General features: G+C 36.3%; 1 protein-coding gene across 1 annotated transcript; it reads right to left on the reverse strand.

The window, feature by feature from the left end:
* Positions 1-23,754, reverse strand: slc30a6 (solute carrier family 30 member 6). The gene is made up of 15 exons (XM_053480098.1): positions 23,551-23,754; positions 22,995-23,041; positions 18,315-18,401; positions 15,844-15,928; positions 10,256-10,298; positions 8,987-9,052; positions 8,732-8,812; positions 8,020-8,055; positions 7,466-7,560; positions 4,553-4,601; positions 2,939-3,058; positions 1,646-1,748; positions 1,501-1,548; positions 1,321-1,389; positions 1-1,051 (listed from the first exon to the last, which is right to left on the reverse strand). The coding sequence occupies exons 1-15, from the start codon at positions 23,732-23,734 to the stop codon at positions 527-529; spliced, it is 1,638 nt and encodes a 545-aa protein (XP_053336073.1). The 5' UTR covers positions 23,735-23,754; the 3' UTR covers positions 1-526.
* Between the last annotated feature and the right edge of the window lie 458 nt (positions 23,755-24,212).

Below are 24,212 nucleotides of genomic sequence, written 5' to 3' on the forward strand. Positions count from 1 at the left end.
TAAGACCTTTAAGTAGAAATATTTAATATATGTAGATGTTGCATTTTGGTCATTGACATGTTTCCCATGAAAATAGTTTCACCGTGACTTGATACGAGTAATTTCAGTGGGTACTGGAAATAATTATACAATCCTCTTTAAATTTTGAATACACAGATATTTGCTTGTATTTAAGCAATTTAGGGCAGCAAATCTTGTTTCCATTGATCAAATCATAAAACATCAAAGAATTACCACAAAAGTTCATTTGCTTTCTGTGGAATTCAAAATGTACAATAAATTATGACCTTTTACAGTATAACACAACCCTCATAAAGCAACAGTAGCAGGAAAACAACATACTATGTATATCTTAATACAGCTGCTATCTGTTTAATAAAAAAAAAAAAAAAAAAAAAAAAAAAAAGATAATGCTATTAGAAAATCCTTTATGAACTGTTGGTCCTAATAATTAAATATAGTCATAACAGTTAAGGTCCTCTGTAGGTCAGCCTGTTCTTAGTCCAACTTAGTCCGAACAAAAATATCAGTGCTTATATTGACCGCTCTGTGAAGGCAGCAGGTTGCTTCTGTATATGTTTGGAGCTGTGCTAAATGAAGTTCTATAACTCTGAAGGGAGGGGATTCTTGGTCCTGTGCCCAAACCCACACCTAGGCTGCTTCCTGGATGTGTTAAGCCCTGACCCAGCATTGTGTTGTACTGAGAAGATCCGTATGCAAGACCTAAGTTATAAGGACGTTGCTGATGGATGTTTGGGAGTAAAACAGGCCGCACGTTCCTGCCAGGTGTGTTGAAGGAGAACTCGGGCGGTGGGCTGCTCGGTTTAGAGGGAGTGGAAGTCAGTGGCTCTGGTTCCTCGAGTTGCTTTCCAGACGCAATTGCCATATCGGAGAGGTTGAGAGGTCCGGTGGACAAGGACGGACGTGCCCAATCGTCCTTAAAGATCTGCACGGTGAGTGTTGAGACAAGTGTGTAGAGTCGGTTGGTCACATGAGCCAGCACCATTTGCTCGTTGGCATCCCGCCGGATGCGCACATGGATGGACCCGGCCTATTAAAACAAAACAAAGAAAAACAAACAAACATTTAAACAAAACGAATTAACACAATTGAATATGGAAGATTAAGTTAAGATTAACTACAATGAATCTCAAAAATTTTTTATTTAGAGCATAGTTATGTATAAAAAACTGCAAAAACACTGATAAGTAATTGATTACATGCTTCATGCTACAATTTATGAATAAAATTAAAGAATGATGAAAAATAAACATACCCATAAGTGAGTATATAAATGGTTAAAAAAATACAATTACACACCAGAGAGCCAAAGCCTATTGTCCAGAAGTGTTCATTTCGTACTTCCAAAACTCCATCCAGTGTAGAGACCTGGTGAAAGAGTAGCTTATTGTTAACACATCATTATTTGGTTGTATACAGGAAATAAACTTTCGAGCTTAAAGTGAAATTAGTATGATTTAGCAATTCTCTGAATCTCACCTCTCTAAGCACTTTGTCCAGCTGCCCAATGACATGGGAAGGTGTGGTCTGTGCAAAAAGTGAGAAACATTGCCTACAAATCAGTCACGATCAATGATCATGTACATACATAGATTTTACTCTTATTAATTAAACTGTATTATACCTGGAGTAGGACCTTTCCACTGTACACACTCATGGGATACATGGTCCCGAAGGTCATGAGGGCGATCGCTACAGCAGAAGCAGTGTCCACTGCATTATAGTTGCTGCAAAAACACAGAATCCAGTGTGATTACATGATCATTATATTTGAGAAAAAAAACTGAGCAGGACTTTTTTTTTTCGTTTTGAGTAGTGTTTCTACTTTATGCTTGCTAAATATAAGGCTTGGAAAACTTTCAATTAGGTACACGGATAATTAGAATGATGCCTCTTCAAAATTTTTCACTGATCACAATGGTTTCTGTCTTGTCTGATGTGCTTTTCTTTTTCTTTTTATTCACAAGTTTCAAAAGCTGTATAAATATATACCTAAAACACTGATCAAAAACATCTGTTAATTTAACTTCGCAGCCATAAACCTCTACAAGGCTGTGCAAAAGACATTTCTTCACATTTTTCACCAAAGAGCCAGACCTTGTTGTATTTTTAATGTAATGTTAATGAATAGTTTTCCAGGCTTCCTGAAGGAGTTTTCTGGCTCTCATTTTTGGCATTTTTTAGCTCTCATTTTCAGTCCAGTCCCTGTACCTCACCAGTTTCAAAGAAATGTTTTTGTTTGTTAAGCCACACACACAGTGACCTATGAATCATTAAAATATAAAAAAAACAACAAAAAAAAGCATCTAACCCATGACATAAACCAGATGACAGATGATCAAGCTGGCGATTAGTTAACCTTGTGATGCAGGATGTTGAGTGGTTGAACATACGGGAGGGGAAATAAGGTTGCTGCTGAGGTTGTTACATAACCAACCAATTTTTAAAATGATGTCTTAAGGTACTTTGCAGCCTGTCGAAGACTTTTGCTTTTATAGTACTGTAATTTTCATAATAACTGAATATTCAAATACTTTAATAACAGCCTACATATTTTTTATTTCTTAAATGTAATCATTCAAATACTTATTTTTTTCCAATGAACACAATAAGTAAATGATGCAGTCTAATTTTGGTAGGCTGCTTTTACTTTAATATCTAGCATAAAAAATGCAAAGGATAAATGTAAATATTATTTTGGGTAATATTAACCCTCTTAAAAACTTATTTATGTTTAAGTTGCCCATAGGTATGGTGCCCAAAAAGAATAAAATAAATACAATCGATATGTTGGTAAACTGCTACAGAAGAAGCATGTACACTGATCAGCAAGTACTGTATAAGTGTAACTATACAGTGCATACAGATGCACTGTGTCTGGGAAGCAGATATAAGAAATGATGTAATGCATTCTTACTTAATCTCGATGAGCATGTAAGTGATTCCAAGAGCAAAAGCTCCAGCCAGGTTGATAAGGACGAAGGGATTCATTCGCGGCAAAAGGATGCTGCTCAATGCTGGGACGATCCCACATAGACTGTGAACACAAAAACAGTGTAATGATCTCAAACATCTCTGCAGCATTAAAACTTGTTTTTTTGTGGACAACTAGAATTTCACATTCAGTTCTGTACTGAAGTAAAACTGATAATAGGTTGAACCCGAATCAATGATAGTACTGAAAAACCAGAATAAAATAAAACACCTTAAAGTTCTAGGTAAAATTGTTAACAAGTTACATGTCGTGCATGTACTTGTGTGAACACTCCCAAACTAAAGCCATTGAATACAGGATTAACACCAGGCTAACAGTCGAAATAATCCCACTGCAAACAGTGAACATGCTCTTAACCCCCAGATTGCTTTATTCCGTAAAAAAAAAAATCTCAGTGAAGGGAATGAGGCAATATAATCCTGGCCTCTATTGTGATGGAAAACATGGAATAATAGCAAAGCAAACAAAAAATTTGTGTTACCTTAAACCTCACCCCAACAAGTAAATCCACTCTAGTGAGCAGGAGGTCAGGGTTTTAATCTGTAATTCTACAAGCCTGTTATGATGACCGAGTAACCACATCACCATTTAATAACTCAGCCATTTTAAAGCTGAACCTTCATAGCTAAAGTCTCACTACACCAAGCAGAAACTTTAGCATTTACATTAAAGAGAGAGTCATTTGTCTTTTCAAATATGTTCATTCCTATATCAAAATTCTTTGAGATTTCATTGTAGCTTTCTACAAGCTTTCTGTAATGTGTGTGTACTTGCCCAAAACAGTTTACATCCAGGGTCTTAAAAGAGCAAATAAGTGTGCCAAAACCGTCACCACCCTGGAACAGTTGCTTTGGAGTCATTTATTGCACTGACAAAGGTGACAAAACACCCGCGTCTGCATTTAACATACTAAACCCTACATATGGGAAGGTAAAAATAAGAGATAAAATTTGTGCTAGGTTTGTTGACAAATTACAAATTGCATACTCTTGTTATAGCATACATTTAGTGATTACACTTAAACTTTACACGTGTCCTTGCTGTGGCACTGGCAGTAGCTTCATGTTTTAAAGTTGCAAAGTTATTATGTAAAAAACAACAACAACAACTGGACTCAACAAACACTTTTTGAACAGAAGCAAAACTATTTCTTTAAAAAAAAAAAAAAAAAAAAATCTCAAAATGTGGGGAAAAGTCTGAGAGGACAAAGAGTCCAGTGACCCCAGTAATTACACCAGCTGTGAAGTCATGGAAATCTATGACCTTCAGCTGTAGCTCTGCCCTTAAGGTCAGAAGAGTAATTTGGAGAAAATAAAAAACCTGTAGCCCATTAGAACTCACCTAGTCCATGTAAGCATTTAAAATTTCACATATCTGGCTGTAGATATCGACATAAGAGTTGACGTAATTTTTTCTAAACCACAAATTTTCGATGTTTTTCCAAACAAACTAGTCTCTCAAAGTCCAAGTGTTCCATTTGAGACTTGAAAGATAAGGATCACTCCAGATGGACAACTCCGTGAAAAAGGATCTTACCTTTGGCTCAGGTCGGCCACGTGCTCCTGGAGCCAACTGGTGCTGGCAGCTGGGGAACAAAAGAAAAAAGAAGAACGAAAGGTTGTAAAAAGAAAAATCCAGATCCAGATCTGTGTTTGTGGGTAAGTGAGGTAATAGTAGCCATTTTGTCACCTGATCAGGCCAGGGTCAAGTCAAGAGATCAAACCTGGGTGAAAGTCTCATGCACTCAGGCATGCACACACTTGTATACACATCTTTCGGTGCGCTTAATTTATCCATCACTTCACGGAAACTAAAAACTACTTCAACAGAGCATACTGATTAAAATAAATATATTTTCTGTGAATTTATTATATTATGTTATTTAAACAGACATTTATGTGTGTAATTTGCAAAATGCTAAAACTGATTATCAGCTATATTAATTATTACTTATTATAACAACCTTATCATTTTCACAAGATAAAATGACATTCATACCACCTTGGTGTATAATTTTGTACTGAAATGTATAAGCTCACCACACTACCATATTTAGAAGCTGAAGTCTGTTAGACACCATCCTAAGGATTTGCTTTAGCTTTTTTTTTAACAATCCCTTTGTTGACTTGCCCTCACTATTACCCTTTAAGGAAAAAAGGGACTTTTAATTGGGTCATTAGGTCAAGTAATGGTTGGCATCTCAAACATCAGCAACCCCACAACAGCCCTGCCTCATGCATGACACTACTTACTGTATATCCTGCATCCCACCCACTTCCAGTCATTGTAACAAGATAATTAATGCTATCCATGTCACCTTTGAGTGGTCATATGATTATGGCCAATGGATGGGTGTGTATATATTTTTATCACATATACACATGGCGCGAGAATACTTTGTACACTTTTGTCATTTTCTTGTTCTGTCTAACCCAGTGGTTCTCAAAGTGTGGGGCGCGCCCCACTAGTGGGGAATACAGGCATGACAGGTGGGGCGCAATGAACGGGAGGGAATTAGTGGAAAACAATAGGAAAGTACCTATTCTAATTCATGCTTTTCTTTATTGACAAACATCGGACACTCGAAACTAAACAATCACATGCAAAGAAATGAATTATTAATACAAGTAAATTAAAATCACATCAGAGAAAAAGTGGAACCATAGTGCAACAATAATGGTTTAACGTCGGCATGTTAATTGCAGAGGAACAATATATAAGGAAACATTCTGTATTATATATGTAATTTCATTTATTTCAATGTGTAAGCTGATGTTTCTGTATTTTTGTTAAACATTACTATTTTATTAGGCAGTACTAGTCTGGCATTTCTAATTTCCAGTGCGGCAACAAAGTTGCTTTTTGGTCCTTCAGGCGCTGAACAGAAGGGAAGATCAATATCGTTCTACGCTTTTTGTTGGTGTGCGGCATTTTGCGATGATCCCTAAATTATTCGTTGCGCCGTAGAGAATAATGGTGTTTATGCTTTTAAACATGTATAATTTAAGGCGGATGTAGCTTAAAGACAATGTAGAGAGGAAATATATCTGGGTATCTTATTTGCGGGTTTATTTACGCAGCTATTGAATTCGGAGATGCGAATATCAAACTAACTTTACCGCGAACACAAACATTTTAGAGTATAACATCGGGTCAGTAGCGTACTGTATGTAGTGAGCATAATAACTTTAATGGATACATTTGTTACATGGACCACAAAAAAGCAGGTGATTCAGCATCATCAGCCTATGATGAAGCCTATGTTGCGCTTGGATTCATGGTGGGGATGGGGGCAGAGGAGAGACTCGTGTGTGTTTTGTGTCTTAAACCGCTGACAGCAGACAGCATGAGACCCAACAAAGTAGGAAGACACTTAGAGACAACACACCCCAGTCACGTTAATAAGCCACTCGACTTCTTGAAAAAGAAAGCTCTAGATAAGTGACAAAGTAAATCTGTTATAACAATTGCACGTGTATATTATCTGTTTTAAACTTGATGTTATTTGATCTTATTGGTTTAGAAATAAATAGTAAACTTGGCCGTTTTTCGTTATCATTTTGTTGACAAGTGGGGCTTGAAAATTCGCCCACCTCCTTAAGTGGGGAATGACAGAAAATGTTTGAGAACCACTGGTCTAACCCCTGTGTATATGCATCATCTGTCCAATAGTAGTCAATTTAAAAGAAACAAAGAAAAGTAAAGTTTGTTACAGGACCACTTGAATATGTAAGGAAACCAGATAATGCAATTCAGAGCAATAAACCACGTTGTACATACTGTAATTGTCATATTAAAAAAAAAAATATATATATATATATATATATATATATATATATATATATATTTTTTTTTTTTTTTTTTTTTTTTTTTTTTTTTCAAATTTTAACCTTAGAAACAATTATGCCTGAGCAAAACAAATGAATAAAATGTACACTCTGTTCACACTGAATTAAAAAGTTTATTCAAATACTCAAATCCGCTCATGTAACTCGCTCATATGGCCTTGTACTGCTTAGGTCCTAAACCTACTTTAGGGATGAAATATATTGAATTGATCTATTTAGTGAAGAGAACCATAAACTACAGCATGGGAGCAGCTGAAAAATAAAGATATCTAAAGCTTTCTACTGAGTGTCAGGTGTACAAATTTTAATCGTAGCCAAAGGCGAAATCTTTCAAATCTAATAGTACAAATTGATTTTAATTCCACCTGACAAAAAACTGTGTGTGTGTGTATATATATATATATATATATATATATATATATATATATATATATATACATACATACATACACACATATATATATATACACACACATATACACACACACACACACATATATACACGTATATACGTACATATACATTAAATATACATATTTTACCCTCCCCAATGGCCCTGTTTACTGCACTGATGTTTACAGAAAAACAATAAAAAGCCTACCTTCAGAAACATAGACAAAGGGCTTGTTCTTGATTGAAAGAAGAGTCAGCAGGTTGAAAAAAAGAGCCACAAAAGTCCCAACTAAGAGTCGCCCCCTACAGGTAAGCAAAATAATGGAAAAACAACAAAGTCAAACATTAAAAATTTATTTTTCCTTCAATACAGAGAGGTCAGGTCAAAAAGCAATTACACTCAACAAAACAGAAACAGACGTGACAGGTGGTCTAAAACATTACAGTATTATCCAAATGCATGACAAGATTATCGAAAGTCTCATCAGATGTGTGTTAAGTTGAAGTGTGATGGAGAAAAAGGACAGATTTGATCATTAATCTTTTGTTTAAAGAAAAATATGGAACGACTAGCTGAAAATCCCATTATTTCTCTCACAGTATGAGACTCAGATGAAAGACACTTAGGTTAGCTGTTGTCTTCTGACACTGTTGTTAAGTTTGGTGCTGTTTGTATGTACACGCTTCTGGGAGTGAGACAGTGTGGTATAATTGCAGACATTCAGAGTTTGGGTGTATGAGTGATAAGGAACGAAAGCTTACGTGTGCACCTCCGGTTGCTCCATAAAACGCTCCAAGCTGCAAAGACGACACAACGTTCAAGATTACTCAACATGCACAATCAAGATATATACAATATCTGCATGCAGTAATTCAAGTACGCATATAATTATCAGGAGACAGAGCAACAATAGTATGATCATAACAATGCACAGGTCCTTTACTATTTTACAAAACTAACAAACACAAGGACCTAAAAATAGCGGTGTAATGGAAGGTTTACAGGCCAAGAATATGTACAAGCTGAATTCATACATCATTTTATTTAACATAATCTAAGCAGAAAGGCAGTGAATGTAATCCTACTCGCCATTCAATATTTAGATTATATTAATATTGCATGAAACAAGTTTTCATATGATATCAGGATAATATCAGAAAAACAATATGAACTTTGTACTAAGGGACAATAAACACGAGCCCATAACCATTTGTATCCAAGTAAAAATAAATATCCCAGACGCTCAGAACAAAGATTTATGGTATATTTTCATTGCAACTATTTATAAATTAGGCTCATCATTTAAACAATCTCACAAGTATAAACCAGGTTTTTTGCAGTCCTGCAGCGATTAAGACTAATGCTAACCCAAACAGATGCAGCAAATTGTTACAAACATTTTTAACCTGAATGTTCAATGGCCACTTTTAGAGCAGGAAGGAGAGAGAGGGGTAAATATGTAAAATGTCTCACCTTTCCTTCAGAATGAACAAAGCGCCCAGCTGAATCAGCACTGTAGAGGCAAACACTGCCAGCACCTCAAAGCGCTCGAAACTGAAGAATCACACACAAAAACAAACACAAACTTAGGACTGCTCGTGTTCTTACTGGTTGGGGACCAAAGGAAAAAACAAAACAAAAAAAAAACAGCCTTGGCAGAGACACAATAAAATGCGACTGAGATCTTGAAGATCCAGCAATGAATAAAGTCTCTAATCTTGTACTTACCCAAATGAAAAAGCTTGACTTGGTTTTTTCATGGCCACCCAGGAGCTTATCAGGCATGTAATCAAACTAGAATGAAAAACAATCAAAAGCTATGAGAAAAACTTAAATAATTATAGTCTTCTATTCTATTAAAAATATATTTAATCTTGAATTGCGAGTATAATTTGTTTTCCGGAAACATGCTTGTAATCCAAAGCACTCGTTTACAGTATCAAAGCGAATTTCACAATAAGAAACAATGGAAACTTTGATGATTCATTTCACAACCCAAAAATATTTATATAAAAATCTTTTATACAAATATAAAGTAAAAATTAATTAACCTGCACTTTTAAAGAAAACGTGGCTCGTGTAAGACGAGAGAGAAGAGATGGGGGACTACTGTGTGACTTTCACATGCAAGCACACACACACAAACACTCACTAAAGGAATTAATTCCCTCTGACCCCCGTTTGTAACAAGGAACCTCTCTAATAACACTTGCTTTTGCCTCCTTTTGAGGATTTTGCAGAAATGTGAAGCTGTGTTTTCGTTAAACAGATTAATCTCCTGTACTGCTACTTTCTAAACTTTTCCTTCCCTGAGGCTGTTGTTGCAGTACAGAACAGTCACTACACTTGAACACAAAAAAAAAAGCTTTGCTTTGCTCTCAATGTTATAGTAAACAGTACACGCGTGCACGAATGTTGACTACACGAGTGACGACCGTAAACTGAAACTGAGCATGGAAGACGATTACTCGTAATCCTACAGACAAAGCGCATACGTACCACTTGTATGTTAAGACCTCGCTCGTTTAAGATAAAATTAATCACGAAACACTCGCAGACCAAGTTACTCACAATCCACAGTTCCACTGTATGTCTAGCAACATGCACGTTAAATATCTAATTATCTTTCATTTAAATATTTTTCCAAATTTGAATTATTAGGTGTGTATAATACATCTACTCTTGTATAAGCTCTTAGACAGTTTGCTCCTATAAGGAGGTATAAAGAGCTCCTATAATATGCATTATTATTATTATTATTATTATTATTATTATTATTAATAAGACCTTATAATGTTATCTCTATAAGGTTTATTTTTAAAACAACAAAAATATGCATGGTCTTTACATTTGCCTTTGAATTCATAACCGAATAAAACTATAATTAAAATCCCTTAAAGGCTTGCTTCAGTACTAGATAGTAAAAAAACTGCATGATTAAGAGAAAGGAGGTTGTTGCTATAACATTGTTGTTGCTATAACATTGTGGCCACTTACCTGAAAAGATCAAAAACGGTGAGGTATGTGTACGCTGTCAAGGCTGAAACAGAACACAGGAGTTTTATCATTAATCGGCACAAAATGTGAACACAAAATGTTTTGTTCTTTAAAATTAAATTAAAAAAAGACGATGGAAAGGATGTACAATACGGATAAAAGTCTACACATGTACTGTATAATTGTCATATGCTTTGTATATCGACAGTGTTGAAAACTTGATGTGACAGTAAAAATCCATTAGTTTCTCTATGCTGGGTTGCATGAAAACTCCCTCAAACAGAATGCTGTTGCTTTGTTCATATGCCCATGTGCAAAATGCTGCAAAGAAAAGAAAAATACAAGCAACAGTGAATAGTGATAGATGGCCAAATCCCTGGTGGAGGGGAACCAAATCCATGTAGCATATTGTGAGCAGATTAAGGTCACTTGTGTATGTTTACAGACTCGATCAATGCGTATGAAAGGAGGAGAAGCAGTGGTGGAAAACCGAGCCGGACCAGGGAGTTAAATATTTAATAAGCGTCTGCAGGCCCTGAGCACCAAAACATGTCAAAATGCCCACTGCTAGCTTGCTGCCTTCTTCCCTCTCTTTCTTCCATCTCATGGGACTGAGAAGTCCATTATGACAGCATTAAGCTCTGCCTGGTTATTCAAAACAGAAGCGTAAAGTTAAGTAGGAATCACACAGGCGGATCGGATTCGTGGTCTCAGAACCACGCGGAAATCTGGTGTTTTTGGTAAGAGAGTGAGAATTTGCAAACTGCAGCGCTCGGCTGTCATTGAGCTCGGGTGTCTGTTGACGCGGCATGTTGAAATAACGATAGATCGTCCCAGATGTAAACCAAAAGCCTTATTGATCGACGACAATGTAACACCTGGTGAGGGAAACAGGAGAATGTGGAAGGACGCGAGTCTTGCTGACATGAGCTTCTTTGGGGGGTAAAACGAGACTCTACTGCTGGTGGAGCCGAGGCAGAGGCTCGCCACAGAGCAACATTGTCCATGCGGATGAGAGAGACAAAAAAACGGGCCTATTACTTCCAGCAAATTAAATTTCGAAGATCGAATACTTAACTACAACTATTTATTTTCACCATATAAGTGTCATATGTAGTACAACGCATCAAAAACACAAGTTTAAAAATTTTAGCACTCAAAAATTATTAAAATGAACTAACTTGCACTTAGCAGCTCCCTATATTTTTTTTAATTCTTCAGTTAACTTTTATTGCATTCAAGTCAAACTGGGACTCGTCATTTCATGATAAGAAAAAAGGTATAAAACTGATTGACATTTACAGAAGATAAATAATCCTTCACAGACACATGCATTTCCAAAAAGGAAGTGCACACTGGATTTGGAGATAGAGAGAGATCTTCCTCTTCAACCGGTACAGAAGAAATGCTAATCTGCAGTGAGTAAAAGGAACATTTTGGAAGGCTATGATGTTCGATCAACACTCCAGAGTACTGAGAAAACTTTTCTGGGATAAGTGTATTAGTGGATCAGGGGATTATACTAGAGAAATAATGGGGGTTATTTACTCTCATAAGTGCGTTATTCTGTTATTCTGCACAATCAAAATCCGGGGTTGACTTGAACACCTCTTTTAAAATTCAAGCAAAATGCTACGTAAGCAAATATGTGTTGTTACTCAGAAATGAAAAAAAAAAATTATAAGAAGTAAATTAATATAAATAAACCCACAATCTGAATTACAGTAGGTAAACAGGAAAACAGATTTAAAACTTTAAAAGCGATGTGTTATAAAATATTAAATCCATTTTATGGCCAATTTGCTACAGGAAGAGTGAATCAGTAAATATTGTGCATAGAAGTCACACTTGTATATACTCTCTCCTAAGAGAATAGCAGAAAGCATCTTTCTGTAACAGAAACCCATTAGTGTTCAATTACTTGACACTTGATAAATGGTGCGGACTTCTCTGAAATTGTAGGAGAGTCTGGTTTTAAACAATAATTAATAGATTTGTGTAATGCAAGGCCACAGATGGAGGAGGGAAAACTAGACAAGGAGACGGTGAGCAATGAATAGCAGAGTTCACACATGTCCCGCAGGAGCTTATATTGATGACCCATGGCTTTAAAAACAAGAACTACTCAGAAAAAATGGAACGGAAATTAGAGATGAAAAAATCACCAGGGATCACCTGATGTGATATCACGATACCTACGTGTTGATTTGATTTCTATATAACAATTGTATAAATATTCCAAATTCAATACCTTTGTTACAATTCTAAACAAACTTTGCTAATAATTCGTTCCTGCCACACAGGATGATGTGCTGCCTTTCAATGTGTGATTACAGTATTTAGAGCACCACCTGCAGGATCATTGATGAACTGCTAAACATTCACAAGGTGTTAAAATTTTTAGGTGCTTTATAAATAATATGGTACATTATTATTACATTTTGCTCAAGCTTTGGTCTGTTTATTTTTCGTGGTTGTAGACAGATGACATGAATGAAACAATGTAAATACAAGGAAATTTTTTTTAAATTAAATGCCAGCTAATTTAGTAATAATGTGATCTTGTTAAAATGAACCACAGCCACTTTTCTAAGGAAGAAGGAAAAAAAAAACACCCGTTTATGTCTTTAAGTGCCTAATGTATATCCACTTCAGCTTTGAGACACTGGTCCACATCAATCTAGCTATAAGAAGTGTTGACAAAAGAAGAGTGCACGTATTGGATTAAAGTGTATACATTTTCGACAGCTAGCAATGCGATACAGCCTTCTGATGCAGAATTTGATCTCGGTGAGCTGACTGAAGCAAGCGGCGTCCTGTAGACTCATCTGTTTTACATTTTAGACTTTTCTGTGGGATGTGGAGATAGCTTACATGCTCAGGAAACAACACGGACACACTGGGGAAAAGAAATACTTGTGCGGGGCATCACGCATCCAAAATCATCATAAAACAGACAGTAGAACAGTTTAAGACATTATGGACACTATGAAAGAATTTCAATGCAAGAACTGGAAGGCCTTCTGTAATGATACGTTATATCAATAAATCCATTAATCTACCCAATCATCAAAAAAGATACCCTCTCTAAAATTTTTTCAGATGACAACAAACCCTTTGACTTGGCAATTCAGCTGGTGTGCTTGTGCTTGTAATTGTCCTGTTTGGTGACCAAACTCCAGACGTTGGCTTCACATTTATATCAAGAACAACGTTTAATGGCCGCAAGTTTCCCTGTTGCTGCAAAACAACCCAAAATTATCATCCCTTCACCACCATGCATGTTGGTATAATGTGTTTTTGGACGATGTGGTTTTCACTAAAATGGCCCAATGCATGATGACCAAACATCTCCACCTTGGTTTCATCAATTCAAAGGAAAATGTTCCAGAACCTCTGTGCCTTTTTTTTTTTTTAAACCAAACCCAAGTCATGCTGCCATATTCTTGTAGGAAAGAAGGGGCTTTTTCCTAGCCACTTTTCCATGAAAAGTTTTTTTGTGCTACCATTAACATAAACATTTATTGTGCTTACAAAAGCCTTTAAGTCACATGATGTAGCTCTTGGGGTTTTTCTTTATATCATGGAAATTACTGGGATGCTCACTCCTGGGGAAACTGGCAACCCTCTTGAAGGCTCTCCCATGACCTTCCTCATGTACATGGCTGTTTTTTGTTTCTTAAATCCATTCTGAAAATCCATCTCATGTGAAAAACCATATCAGCAGTTTCATTTAAAGATCTGACTTTTTTTTCCTTTAAAACTTTATGTGAAACATCAACTGAAGTGCTTGATCTTGGTGTGAATGCTAATTTTAAAGACTCAGCCCTTTAAAAGTACAGTATATAATTTTTTTTGCATTTCATTGGTTGCATTCGTGGTACTTTTGGGAAGCATCATTCTCTAAATTTTTCAGCATTTGACGGAATATCAACAGCTCCAATCAGTCCACTAATCTTCAGTGATCATCCACTTGTGCTTTATGCTTTTTGTTGTTTCTAAGTTTGCCAGTGCATTCCTTTATTAGAAGAACTACTGCTTCTAAAGTTTCTGCTATCTCAAGGATAGCTCAGTTTTATTTTTATTTCAGCCAAAAGATGTCCTTTTTCTTCTTTTTTTTAAAAGGGAAGGGATTTTCCTTGATTTTCTCCCTAATTTAGTCATGTTCAATTCCTCCCAGTCACTAGTGGGCTCCTACATTAAGGCTGCTACTACTACCACTCAGACCGCATCTTTTCGAACTGCTCGCTCACGCACTGTTGGGGGCGAAGTAACACACTCGGAAGACAGCGCTATCCGCTCTTTTCGCATGCATGAGTTCACAGGTGCCCCTGATTGGCTGTAGTGCCGTGGTTAATGTGGGAGCACTAAGTACCTCTCATCCCTCCCCTCTGAGAAAGCTCGGCCAATCAGCTGTCTTTAGATCTCTGGGTGCGAGAGGTTACAGCATCATCTGGGAATCGAACCCGTGATCTCTGGATGAACGGCTACAAATGCAAATTTAACACTTGAAATCATTCCCGAACCTTTTACCTTTGTGATGAAATAACCAAGAAAACAGGCCACATCGGGTTATGAAAAATATTTAAGTCAGTTTGTCCATGTCTTCGAAATTTGTGAAAATTGGGAGACTGTATAAAAATGGCTATAATTTCCTGAACAATTAATGCAATGTTTCTGGGAAACTGAAAGCTGAAGGTCTAGCCTTCAATGACCTCCTGATTGCTTAATTTTAAGTCAAGTGTGGTAGCGAACAGAAAAAGATGAAAATCATGTTCTTGTCCTAATACTTATCAACCTGACAGAAAGAACGTCCTTAAAAGGGTGCAGTTCTGTCCCTAGCCCTGTTGCTACAACTTGAGCAATCATGTTAGAAACAAAATCTTCCCCTCAATGCCATAAATATTAGCGTTTCATTTCGGTGTGGATAAACACCATATGGGAAGTGTACCAACACACTCTTGTCCTCTGGATCTTTTGTCCTCTGTCTGCAGGAAGATGTGCGGCTCGGTGTGCTTAGTATTGACGTTGAGATCAGCTTTCGCTTCTCTGCTCGATACTTGAGTGGCGTCTATTTCCTGTCTACAATGCAGTGGTGACAGTTTCTTCTGTCTGTCTATATTTTTGCACTTTTCCTTTACACACATACACACACACTTGGCTGATACTGAATATGATACATATACCTACATACATACATATAGTATATATAAAGTTATAAGTCGTTGTCCAATGTATGAGCTACATGAAATCACAATCTTACTGACTGCCAGTTGCTATTACTGAGCTTGCCAGTTAATTCTTTTTTTTTTCTTTTTTTTTTCGAAAGAATGTTCAAATATCCCATTTTGTTTTTTTTTTTATCCAATGATGTACACCATCACTTTGGACCTCATGTTGAGAGTTTAATTGAAGTATTGAGTTTGCTCTTATCTTGAGTGTTTCATTGGAAAAATAAAAATATGGTGGAGTACATAGGCCAAATGCCAAAAAAACTGCTTTGTTCCAAATTAAGGGACCTGTCTATATACTAAAGCAACCAATAAAACTAACTGGGATTTATTATGTAATAGTAGTTGTGTACTTACCCATACTGTTTGTGGAGTTGCACCACATCAGCAGAGAAGCTGTGCAGATTACATTTAGCGCCCCAAACAGTAGGATCTTCCATGACTGCAACACACACCATTTTCATAAGGTTAATCAAAGTAAATTTTGAAGAGAGACATTCATGGTTGCATTTTTCTTTCATTCATAACTCTTGATAGAAACCTACAATATTAATAGTTGATAGCCAAGATGCAGCCATAATACAAGGAACAAATACAAATAGATTACTGTAAGTTCATTAAAAAAAAGCTGTATGAATTAGCAAAGGAATGGGTTTGTGGAAAACCAGATCTGTCATAATAATCCTTTTATCATTTTATTATACAGCTAAATGGTCTTGCACCACACCACCTGAGTGAACTGCTAATATTTATGATCCAGGATACCTACCTTGGTCAAAAGGTGCAGGTTGCTTGCTGATACCTTGTGTAAAGAAAACTACAGCAGGTTTACAGCCTTTTTTTCTTAAAACTCCAAAGTTCAATTAAAATTTAGATTTCAGTGTTTAAGTCTAGAGTGAAATGTTTATTTTAGGCAGGCTTTTTGATTAACAGATTTGTTCTCAGGTAAGGGATACATATGGGGGGGGGGGGCTAATGGACATTGAGTATTATCGTAAACTAATATGTCTTTTCCTACTTTCATTGATCACTCAGGTTTGTTGACGGTAGAGTGACTGTTTGCTTTACTTCACAGAAAGAGCTTATGTCTGTGTTTCCTTTTGGCTCACCCTATCAGATATTTCTGTCTGAATTCCTGCTTTTACGCAGCACAAAATGTACATTGACCTTATCCATTAAGGTCTGAGAGACTGAGAAGTATACCTAACTGCTCTCTGCTTTCTGACACATCCTAGTGCCCCACTTCTTGTTGGAGTTCCCACTCATCTCTGTAGATGGATGCACTGGAGGTGCAAGGCGAAAGTGCTAACCATTACACTGTTGGAGTTCTCATTGCATAAAAACCTCTAGCTGCTATTGAGGACTATGAGGACGGTCTTGGACTGGGTTGATTTGAGTGACTGCAGCTACTCCATAACTGTAGAACTGCACGAACAGATCCATGAACAGTTTTGTACCCAAATCTCCAACACATTATCCTGTTTTATAATTGAACTTTCAACCTCATAGCAAAAAAATATAGTAGGAATTGATTATGGTCACACTATCTGGTATGACCCAAATCAGGACGGGTTCACTTGTTAGTCCGGTTCCTCTTAAAGTTTCTTCTCATTGTCATCTCGGGTAGCTTTTCTTCACAACCACCATCACTTCCGACTTGCTCATCATCGACATCCTGATGATTATAACTTGTACATCTTTGCCCTTTTGTTTTTTTTTTCTAATTACTATCCATATTTTTTTGGGGGGTAAAACTGCACTGAACAATGCCCATTTTTTAAAAACAAAAAAAAAAGCAACAACATTGTATTGAACTGCAGAGACTATATCTGTTGATTCAAACTCACTGTACTGTATAGAAGTAAAGTATTATATCAGGAAGCCTGCACTGAGATACAAAGTGTACCATCACTTAGGTGTACTGTTACATTCCTAGTAGTCAATAATGTGGCTGTTACTGAAACTGAAATTGTAGTCACCCCTGTTTACTGTTTATAAAGCCAACAAGATGTTCTTACAGGGTCAAAATCAAGAAAACTTTAGGACTGAACAAATTATGGTGCCTAAGATTGTTTCATAATAAGTATTCCCTCCTCTTCTCAGCAGCTTAAGCCCACCCATCCACATCACAGAAGGTTAGCCTTGTCCATTTACAGAATCATTCTAAGGTTATGTTTTTTCTAGGCCTTATTCCTACATTTATTTTTACGTATGTAGACATCAACATTAATGTCACAGATATTTACACCAGAAATGAGCACTGGTTTTAAAATTCTATATTGTATATTCAGTGATGATCTGTAAGTCTGATCATTGACAAATGGAGGTTTGGGAGATACAACAGATTTGATGTTTGTCAATCCTTATCGAAAAGCATCAATCGCTATGCTTTCTGAGAGACATTTAAATAGTCCAACTTGACAGCAATGACAACAAAATACAGTACATCAGTCTTTCCCATTGTTCTTATCATCTCTCTCAAGCCTATAACAGAGATAGTGCAAAAACATTCCCATTTTCCATTGTCAATGAAAAAAAAAAAAGTATGTTTTTAATCCAAATTAAAGTAAATAAATAACTAAATAAAAATAGACCCTTAAAAGCATTGTTAACAAGAACATTTCATAGAGGCAACCCTAACCCCTTCAAACACAAATCTTATATTGATCAGTTGAGGTGTAACCCAATTCTACTTGGTTTGTAAAGCTTATATTTGCCAAAACTGTATTAAAACCCAACCGTGATGCCACATGACTTTATTGGCTGTGGTTACAGTGATTTACACAAATTATGCTAATAACTTCCCTGGAAACATGCTGTGAACTCACCCGTCTATCTGAGGTTACCAAGTTGAACTCCTGGCTGAACTTGCTAAAGACGGACTTGTGTGACTTGCGAAAGGGGTGAATGGTGCCCTGCGAACAAAAACGGGGACATATTCTGAATTAGACCTTGGCAATTTGAACATCTCAAAACAGACCTATTCCATATCATTCAACATTTTTTTATTTTATAAATGAGAGACAAATAGAGTAGTTTATTAATCCCAAAGAGAATTTTTTTAGTTACATCAGCCAGTTCAAATAATATACAACAACTAAGCAACAAGCAAGAATTGTAGTGAGTGAGGGGTGGGGAGGTGAAAGGGAACTGTATACAATTTAAGGTGCAATAATGAAGAAAAATGTGTTCTAAATTTAAGGTGCATTAAAGAGGTAGAAAATGCTATCAAATAATATGAATATGAAAATACTGCTTTTATAGTAATGGAGAGAATTAACCAGCAAGTATATAACCAACCGATGCAATGGATGAAGGATGTGACCACAGTGCAATGAAGACAAAATGTAATGACAAAAAAGCGAACAAAACAAAAACTATGATTAAATCTAAAAATCTAATTTCAGCTTGAAATTCATAATTAAATGTGAATATCATGAAAACGTTTTTTGCCTCATAATTTAACTTAAAGTCAAACTTATACTATCTTGATTTATTACAAGTAAAATGACAAGAAATTACAAGTAATTACATGTCTTTTTTATTATTATTATTATTATTAAGGATTACAAGTCATTAAAATCCAGTATCTCAAAATATAAGAATATATCCTAAGCTTAAAAATAAAAAAAAGAATTTACAATTCAGAAATTAAATTGCATGAAATAAAAAACTATGTTAATTTATGCACTCAATATTTGGTCAGGACTCCTTTAGAATGAATTAATGTACGAATGCGGTATGCAATTAGCCTGTGGCTCTGCTGCTATCGAAGACCAGGTTGCTTTAATAGTAGCAGTCAGCTCGTCTGTATGGCTCGGTTAGGTGTTTTTCTTCTTCCTCTTGACAATAGGCTATAGATTTCCTATTTGGGTCAGGTCAGGCAAGTTGGCTGGCCAATTAAGCACAGTAGTACCATGGTCAGCAAACCAGTTAGTGGTAGTCCAAGTTCTGCTGGAAAAAGAAATTAGCATTTCTATTAAGCTGTTCAGCAGACAGAAGCATGAAGTAGTCATCTCTGGTGCTTGCGCATCATTTCCTTTTCCAGGCTACTTTCCATGAATATTCTTCGATACACCACCTTCTGTGGCTTATTCTCCTTGTGGAGAGTGTCAATGATCACCTTCTGGACAACTGTCTGGACAAACAGTTGGGACAAAGTCAGCAGTCTTCTCCGTGCATGTACTGAACTAGATCAAGAGATACACAGTATTCATACTGTATGAATAGTAATCTACTCAAACTCAGACAAATGTTCTAATATTTTGAGATACTGAATTTTTTTTATCAGCTGTAAGTCATGATCTGCTAAATAAAACAAAAAAATGGCTTGGGATATTTTATTTTACATGTAATAAATCCAGAATAGATTATATTATAAGAGAAAATTAACCTTTTCATTATATTCACCTTTTTCAAGATGGGGAAAAAAGGCCAGATGGAGCCCCCTTCGCTCACTTACTTATTGTCTATATTATTTTATTCTATATACAGGGTCGCGGGTGACCCAGAGCCTATCCCAAAAATATTTAGGACACGAGGTGGGGTACATCCTGGACACGGGGCCAATCCATTGCAGGACACACGAACACACCCGCTCATTTACACACTACGAGCAATTTGGAAATGACAATTAGTCTAATCTGCAGGTCTGTGGCCTGTGGAAGAAAACCCAAAGTACCCAGAGGAGGAAACCCACCATGCAAAAAGGGAGAACATGAAAATTCCATGCACGCAGAGGAGGAGATTAAACCTGGTCGGGAATTAAACCTGGACCCCGGAGATGCATTGCGACAGTGCTAACAACCAAGTTAAGCTAAACTGTGCCACCCCTAAGCTGTGCTGCCGCTAAGCTGTGCCGCCATAGTCTATTTCAAATACTGCAACTTTTTTTGTGTAGTAGAGAAACAACTTTAAATAAATGTAGCTAAATAGGAAGAAATAACTTTTTTTTAAATAAAGTTTTATCGGTCATGTAATTATGTCCATGAGTAACAATTTCTACAAAACATTTCTAAAAAATAATAATCTGCTTTAACAGGAGAGTGACGGCAACGAATAGTAACGGATAGGCAGTGAATTAAGCCTTTGATATTACATTTGCTTGTATCTTGTTGGAATGTATGACACTGGACACTGTTTATCTGTTGTTATGCATAATTTTTTTCCCACTGAAAAAATGTTGTACTGTTTATCTTTGGTCTAACCGACTGCAGTTTTGGGAAAGATCCAATAAGTGGAGCAATTATACTGCACCTAAAAGTGACGAGGTGCACACTTGTGGTTTGATTTCAAGTCAAAGAAAATATTGGCTACATTTGTGAATACGTCAGTGTCTTGGACAAAGATTGGAGATATGCAGTTTGTAAGACATGTTCCTGTAACGATTTTCTCGACCTAGGTAAGTACTGAAAAGTACTAAAACTGTATAGGAGGTTTAAAAATTTTTTTTTTTTTTACAAAAAGAATCTATCTTGCAAAGTAAGAATTATACTAAAGCAATACTACATGAGAGGAAACAGGACATCAAGTGTAAAATTGCTTTTATACAATAGTTTCATGACCACAATATATCATCAATCAGATTATAATTAGTTTTTTTTCTTTTACTAGTAATTTGACTTCGCCAACACATACTGTTCTGTGCCTGGCGAAATTAACTAACTGCGACTGGTGGAGTTGGTGACCGACAGTAAGTGTAATTAACTCGGGTGAATTCAGTTTTAAATTGTTACTGGTACAAACCATGGAGTGGTGGTCAGTCCTATAAATCTTAGTATTAGTAGTAGTTTAATCTTAAAGTTTCTCCTTATATTTCCACTTATTCTGTTTTATAATATTAATGCCAAATAGGGTTAAATAGAAAACTATTGCACAATAGTGTACAATCACTTGTTCTACACACTTTGATTAGGTGTTAGATTAGATTAGATTCATCTGTAAGCAAGCTTTGACTCACTGAGGGTTTTATTGCAGCAAATACAACCCTACATACTTTATCCAGATCAACAGACTCATGAGTCTTTTTAATATAATAATATTCTAATTTGAGTTAAGACTTTTGTTTTAATGGTCAAAATGTAATTTCCCACACATTCTTGCGTTAGAAGCTAGTTAGCTCTTTAGATGTAAATAAAACAACAGTGAGGCAATTCAGAATGACTTTAGAAGCAATACTTCAGGAGACAAGGTGTTTTTAAGATGACATAACGTTACCAGATGTGTTTTCTTCCTTAAAGTGTGTCCTACTAACCTGTCTGCGATTGACAGTTAGTGTAATAAACGACTGTTAAAACACCTGGGACACAAGACCTATACATATAGGTAAACATCCCAGTGGTGTTACTGTCTGTTATCACCCCACGTAGAATGCCTCTCATGCCTATCAGATTACTTAATTGAGAACTACCTGTGGTATAATAAAAATTATTTCATGAATTTGTGTTCGTTAAATTAAACTTAGAGATTTTAAAACAGTTTAAAAAAACTTTAAAAAATATCTATTGTTTCTCTGGCAAAAAACAGACATTAATTAATAAAACAACAACAACAAAAAAAGGTGACATCAGCATTGGGGCGGCATGCCAGCGTAGTGTTTAGTTCTGTGGCCTAGCGCCACCAGGGTCAAGGGTTCAATTTCTACCTCGGGTCTTTGTGCGTGGAGGTTGAATAAGCTTATGTGGCAAGTTTCCTCCGGGTACTCCGGTTTCCTCCCACAGTCCAAAGACATGCAGGGTAGGCTAGTGGCATTTGCAAATTGCCCGTTGTGTGTGTGTGTGTGTGTGTGTGTGTGTGTATGTATTTATGCATGCCCTGTGATTGATTGGCACCCTGTTCCGGATGTACCCAGCCAATCCAGTAACACTGCACAGGATAAGCGGTATAGATGATCAACAAATGTATATCAGCATCAACCAAAGTATCGAAGTAATATCAAAGTATCCGTACTGAAAACTCTTTGATTATTTAATCTGCTTCTGTTGTAAACATATTACCTTACCAGCTCCACTCCCAGTCATTAAACTTTTATTTGATTGTACAATGGCTAGAACAACAAGACGATTCTGATTGGAGGTAACAAAAACACATTTAGCATTGTATACTGCCACACTAGTTGGGTTTTCAAAGTCATCACCACTTTAAGCTTAGCTCATGTCTAACAATTAAAAATAAAGATCTGTGTAGTACAAAAAATTTCTTTAAATGATCTCAATCATTTAAGTGTAACCAAAAAAAAAAACTAATCAAATCAAAACAAAAAAAAGGGAATATTTAGCCCACACGTGATGAGAAGTTTTCGTATCCAGCACATCAAGTCCACATCTGAGAGACCTGTTCTTCCTGTTTTTTTTTCTCTACAAGTAAGTGAACAGAACCTCTTTAAATATTACGGTCACTGCAGGTTAAACCTCTGACCTTAACCGACATTATATAATGTGGAAACCTGGCATTGGAGGAGAAAAGAAAATCTTTATCAACTGCACTGTGAGATACAGAGTGGATCTTACCAGAACATACGAGTCTGTTTCTTGTTTCTTCCTGTGTACTGGTGTGTCTGGAAACAAACACAGACAATTAAGTCTTAACCAAAGGAAAAAATGGGGAAAAATAACGAGGGGCTATTTATAATCTTATAATTTATATAATTTAATCTTATAATGTTAAGCACAACAGTAGATTTGAATCACAGTTTGACAGACACTGAGCTAGCAACAAGCTAACTGATATTACAACAACACAGAGGCAGTGACAGAGCAAATTCAAAAATAATTAATATGAAAATATGTAAATAATTTTTACATGTTTGCTTTATTTTACTTTCACACTGTTATTATTATTATTATTATATAACGCTTACTGTAGAGTTTTAAGTGGATACACATTAGCCAAAGACCTAAGGCAGAATCCCAAATGCCTCTATATTAACCACATAGGTGCACTAGATCTATGGTTAAGGCTATTACTTCATACACTACCGTAGGGAACCTACATAGGGATTATACTGAGATTTGGGATTCAGCCTTAGCCTAGCCGGATAAAGAAGCATTGCAAATGAGGAAATACCTGAATCCTTGAAGTTGATAATGTCCACTGAGACCATGTCAGGTTTATCAGCAGGTCCGGTTTTCCTCTCGGTTACACCCGAAGGCACCACGTCCGGCTTCGGACCGAGTTTCCTGGGATAGTATTCAGAAACATGATGGTATGGCAGTCCTGATGCAGACGTGGACATCCCGTCCATCGCCATTTCGGAGGGCCGCTTCTTCTCGCCTGTGTTTCACATCTACTAGTTTTTGCTGCTAAGTCATGGCGTATTTGCGCCCCCTAGTGTTAGTGGAGGACAAACGGAAGTCAAGAACAACAACAACAAAAAAAAAGAGCTGAAAAAAGGGCCCCTTTGTGTGTAGGTTTCTTTGAGCAGTACTCTGATGGTGTAAGGTTAGCACTGTGCTAACTGTTTTTTTGTGGTTTATGTTTTATGGTTGCACATTCTGGCTTATGTTTACACATTCTGGTCTAGACATTCTGTTTTTATGTTTGCATACAAAAGGACTTGCACTACTGCACTTTAAAGATGGACAATATCATCACGGTTCAAAAATCTATTTCACACTCCATGACCATTCCATACTTAATAAATGTGATATATACAGTTCTTACTTTTTTACAGTCCTACATTTTTACATACTTTACATATTTCTACTTTATAATTTATTTTATTCTAT

The sequence above is a fragment of the Clarias gariepinus genome, chromosome 20 (genome assembly GCF_024256425.1).
Source record: "Clarias gariepinus isolate MV-2021 ecotype Netherlands chromosome 20, CGAR_prim_01v2, whole genome shotgun sequence".
Classification (NCBI taxonomy): domain Eukaryota; kingdom Metazoa; phylum Chordata; class Actinopteri; order Siluriformes; family Clariidae; genus Clarias; species Clarias gariepinus.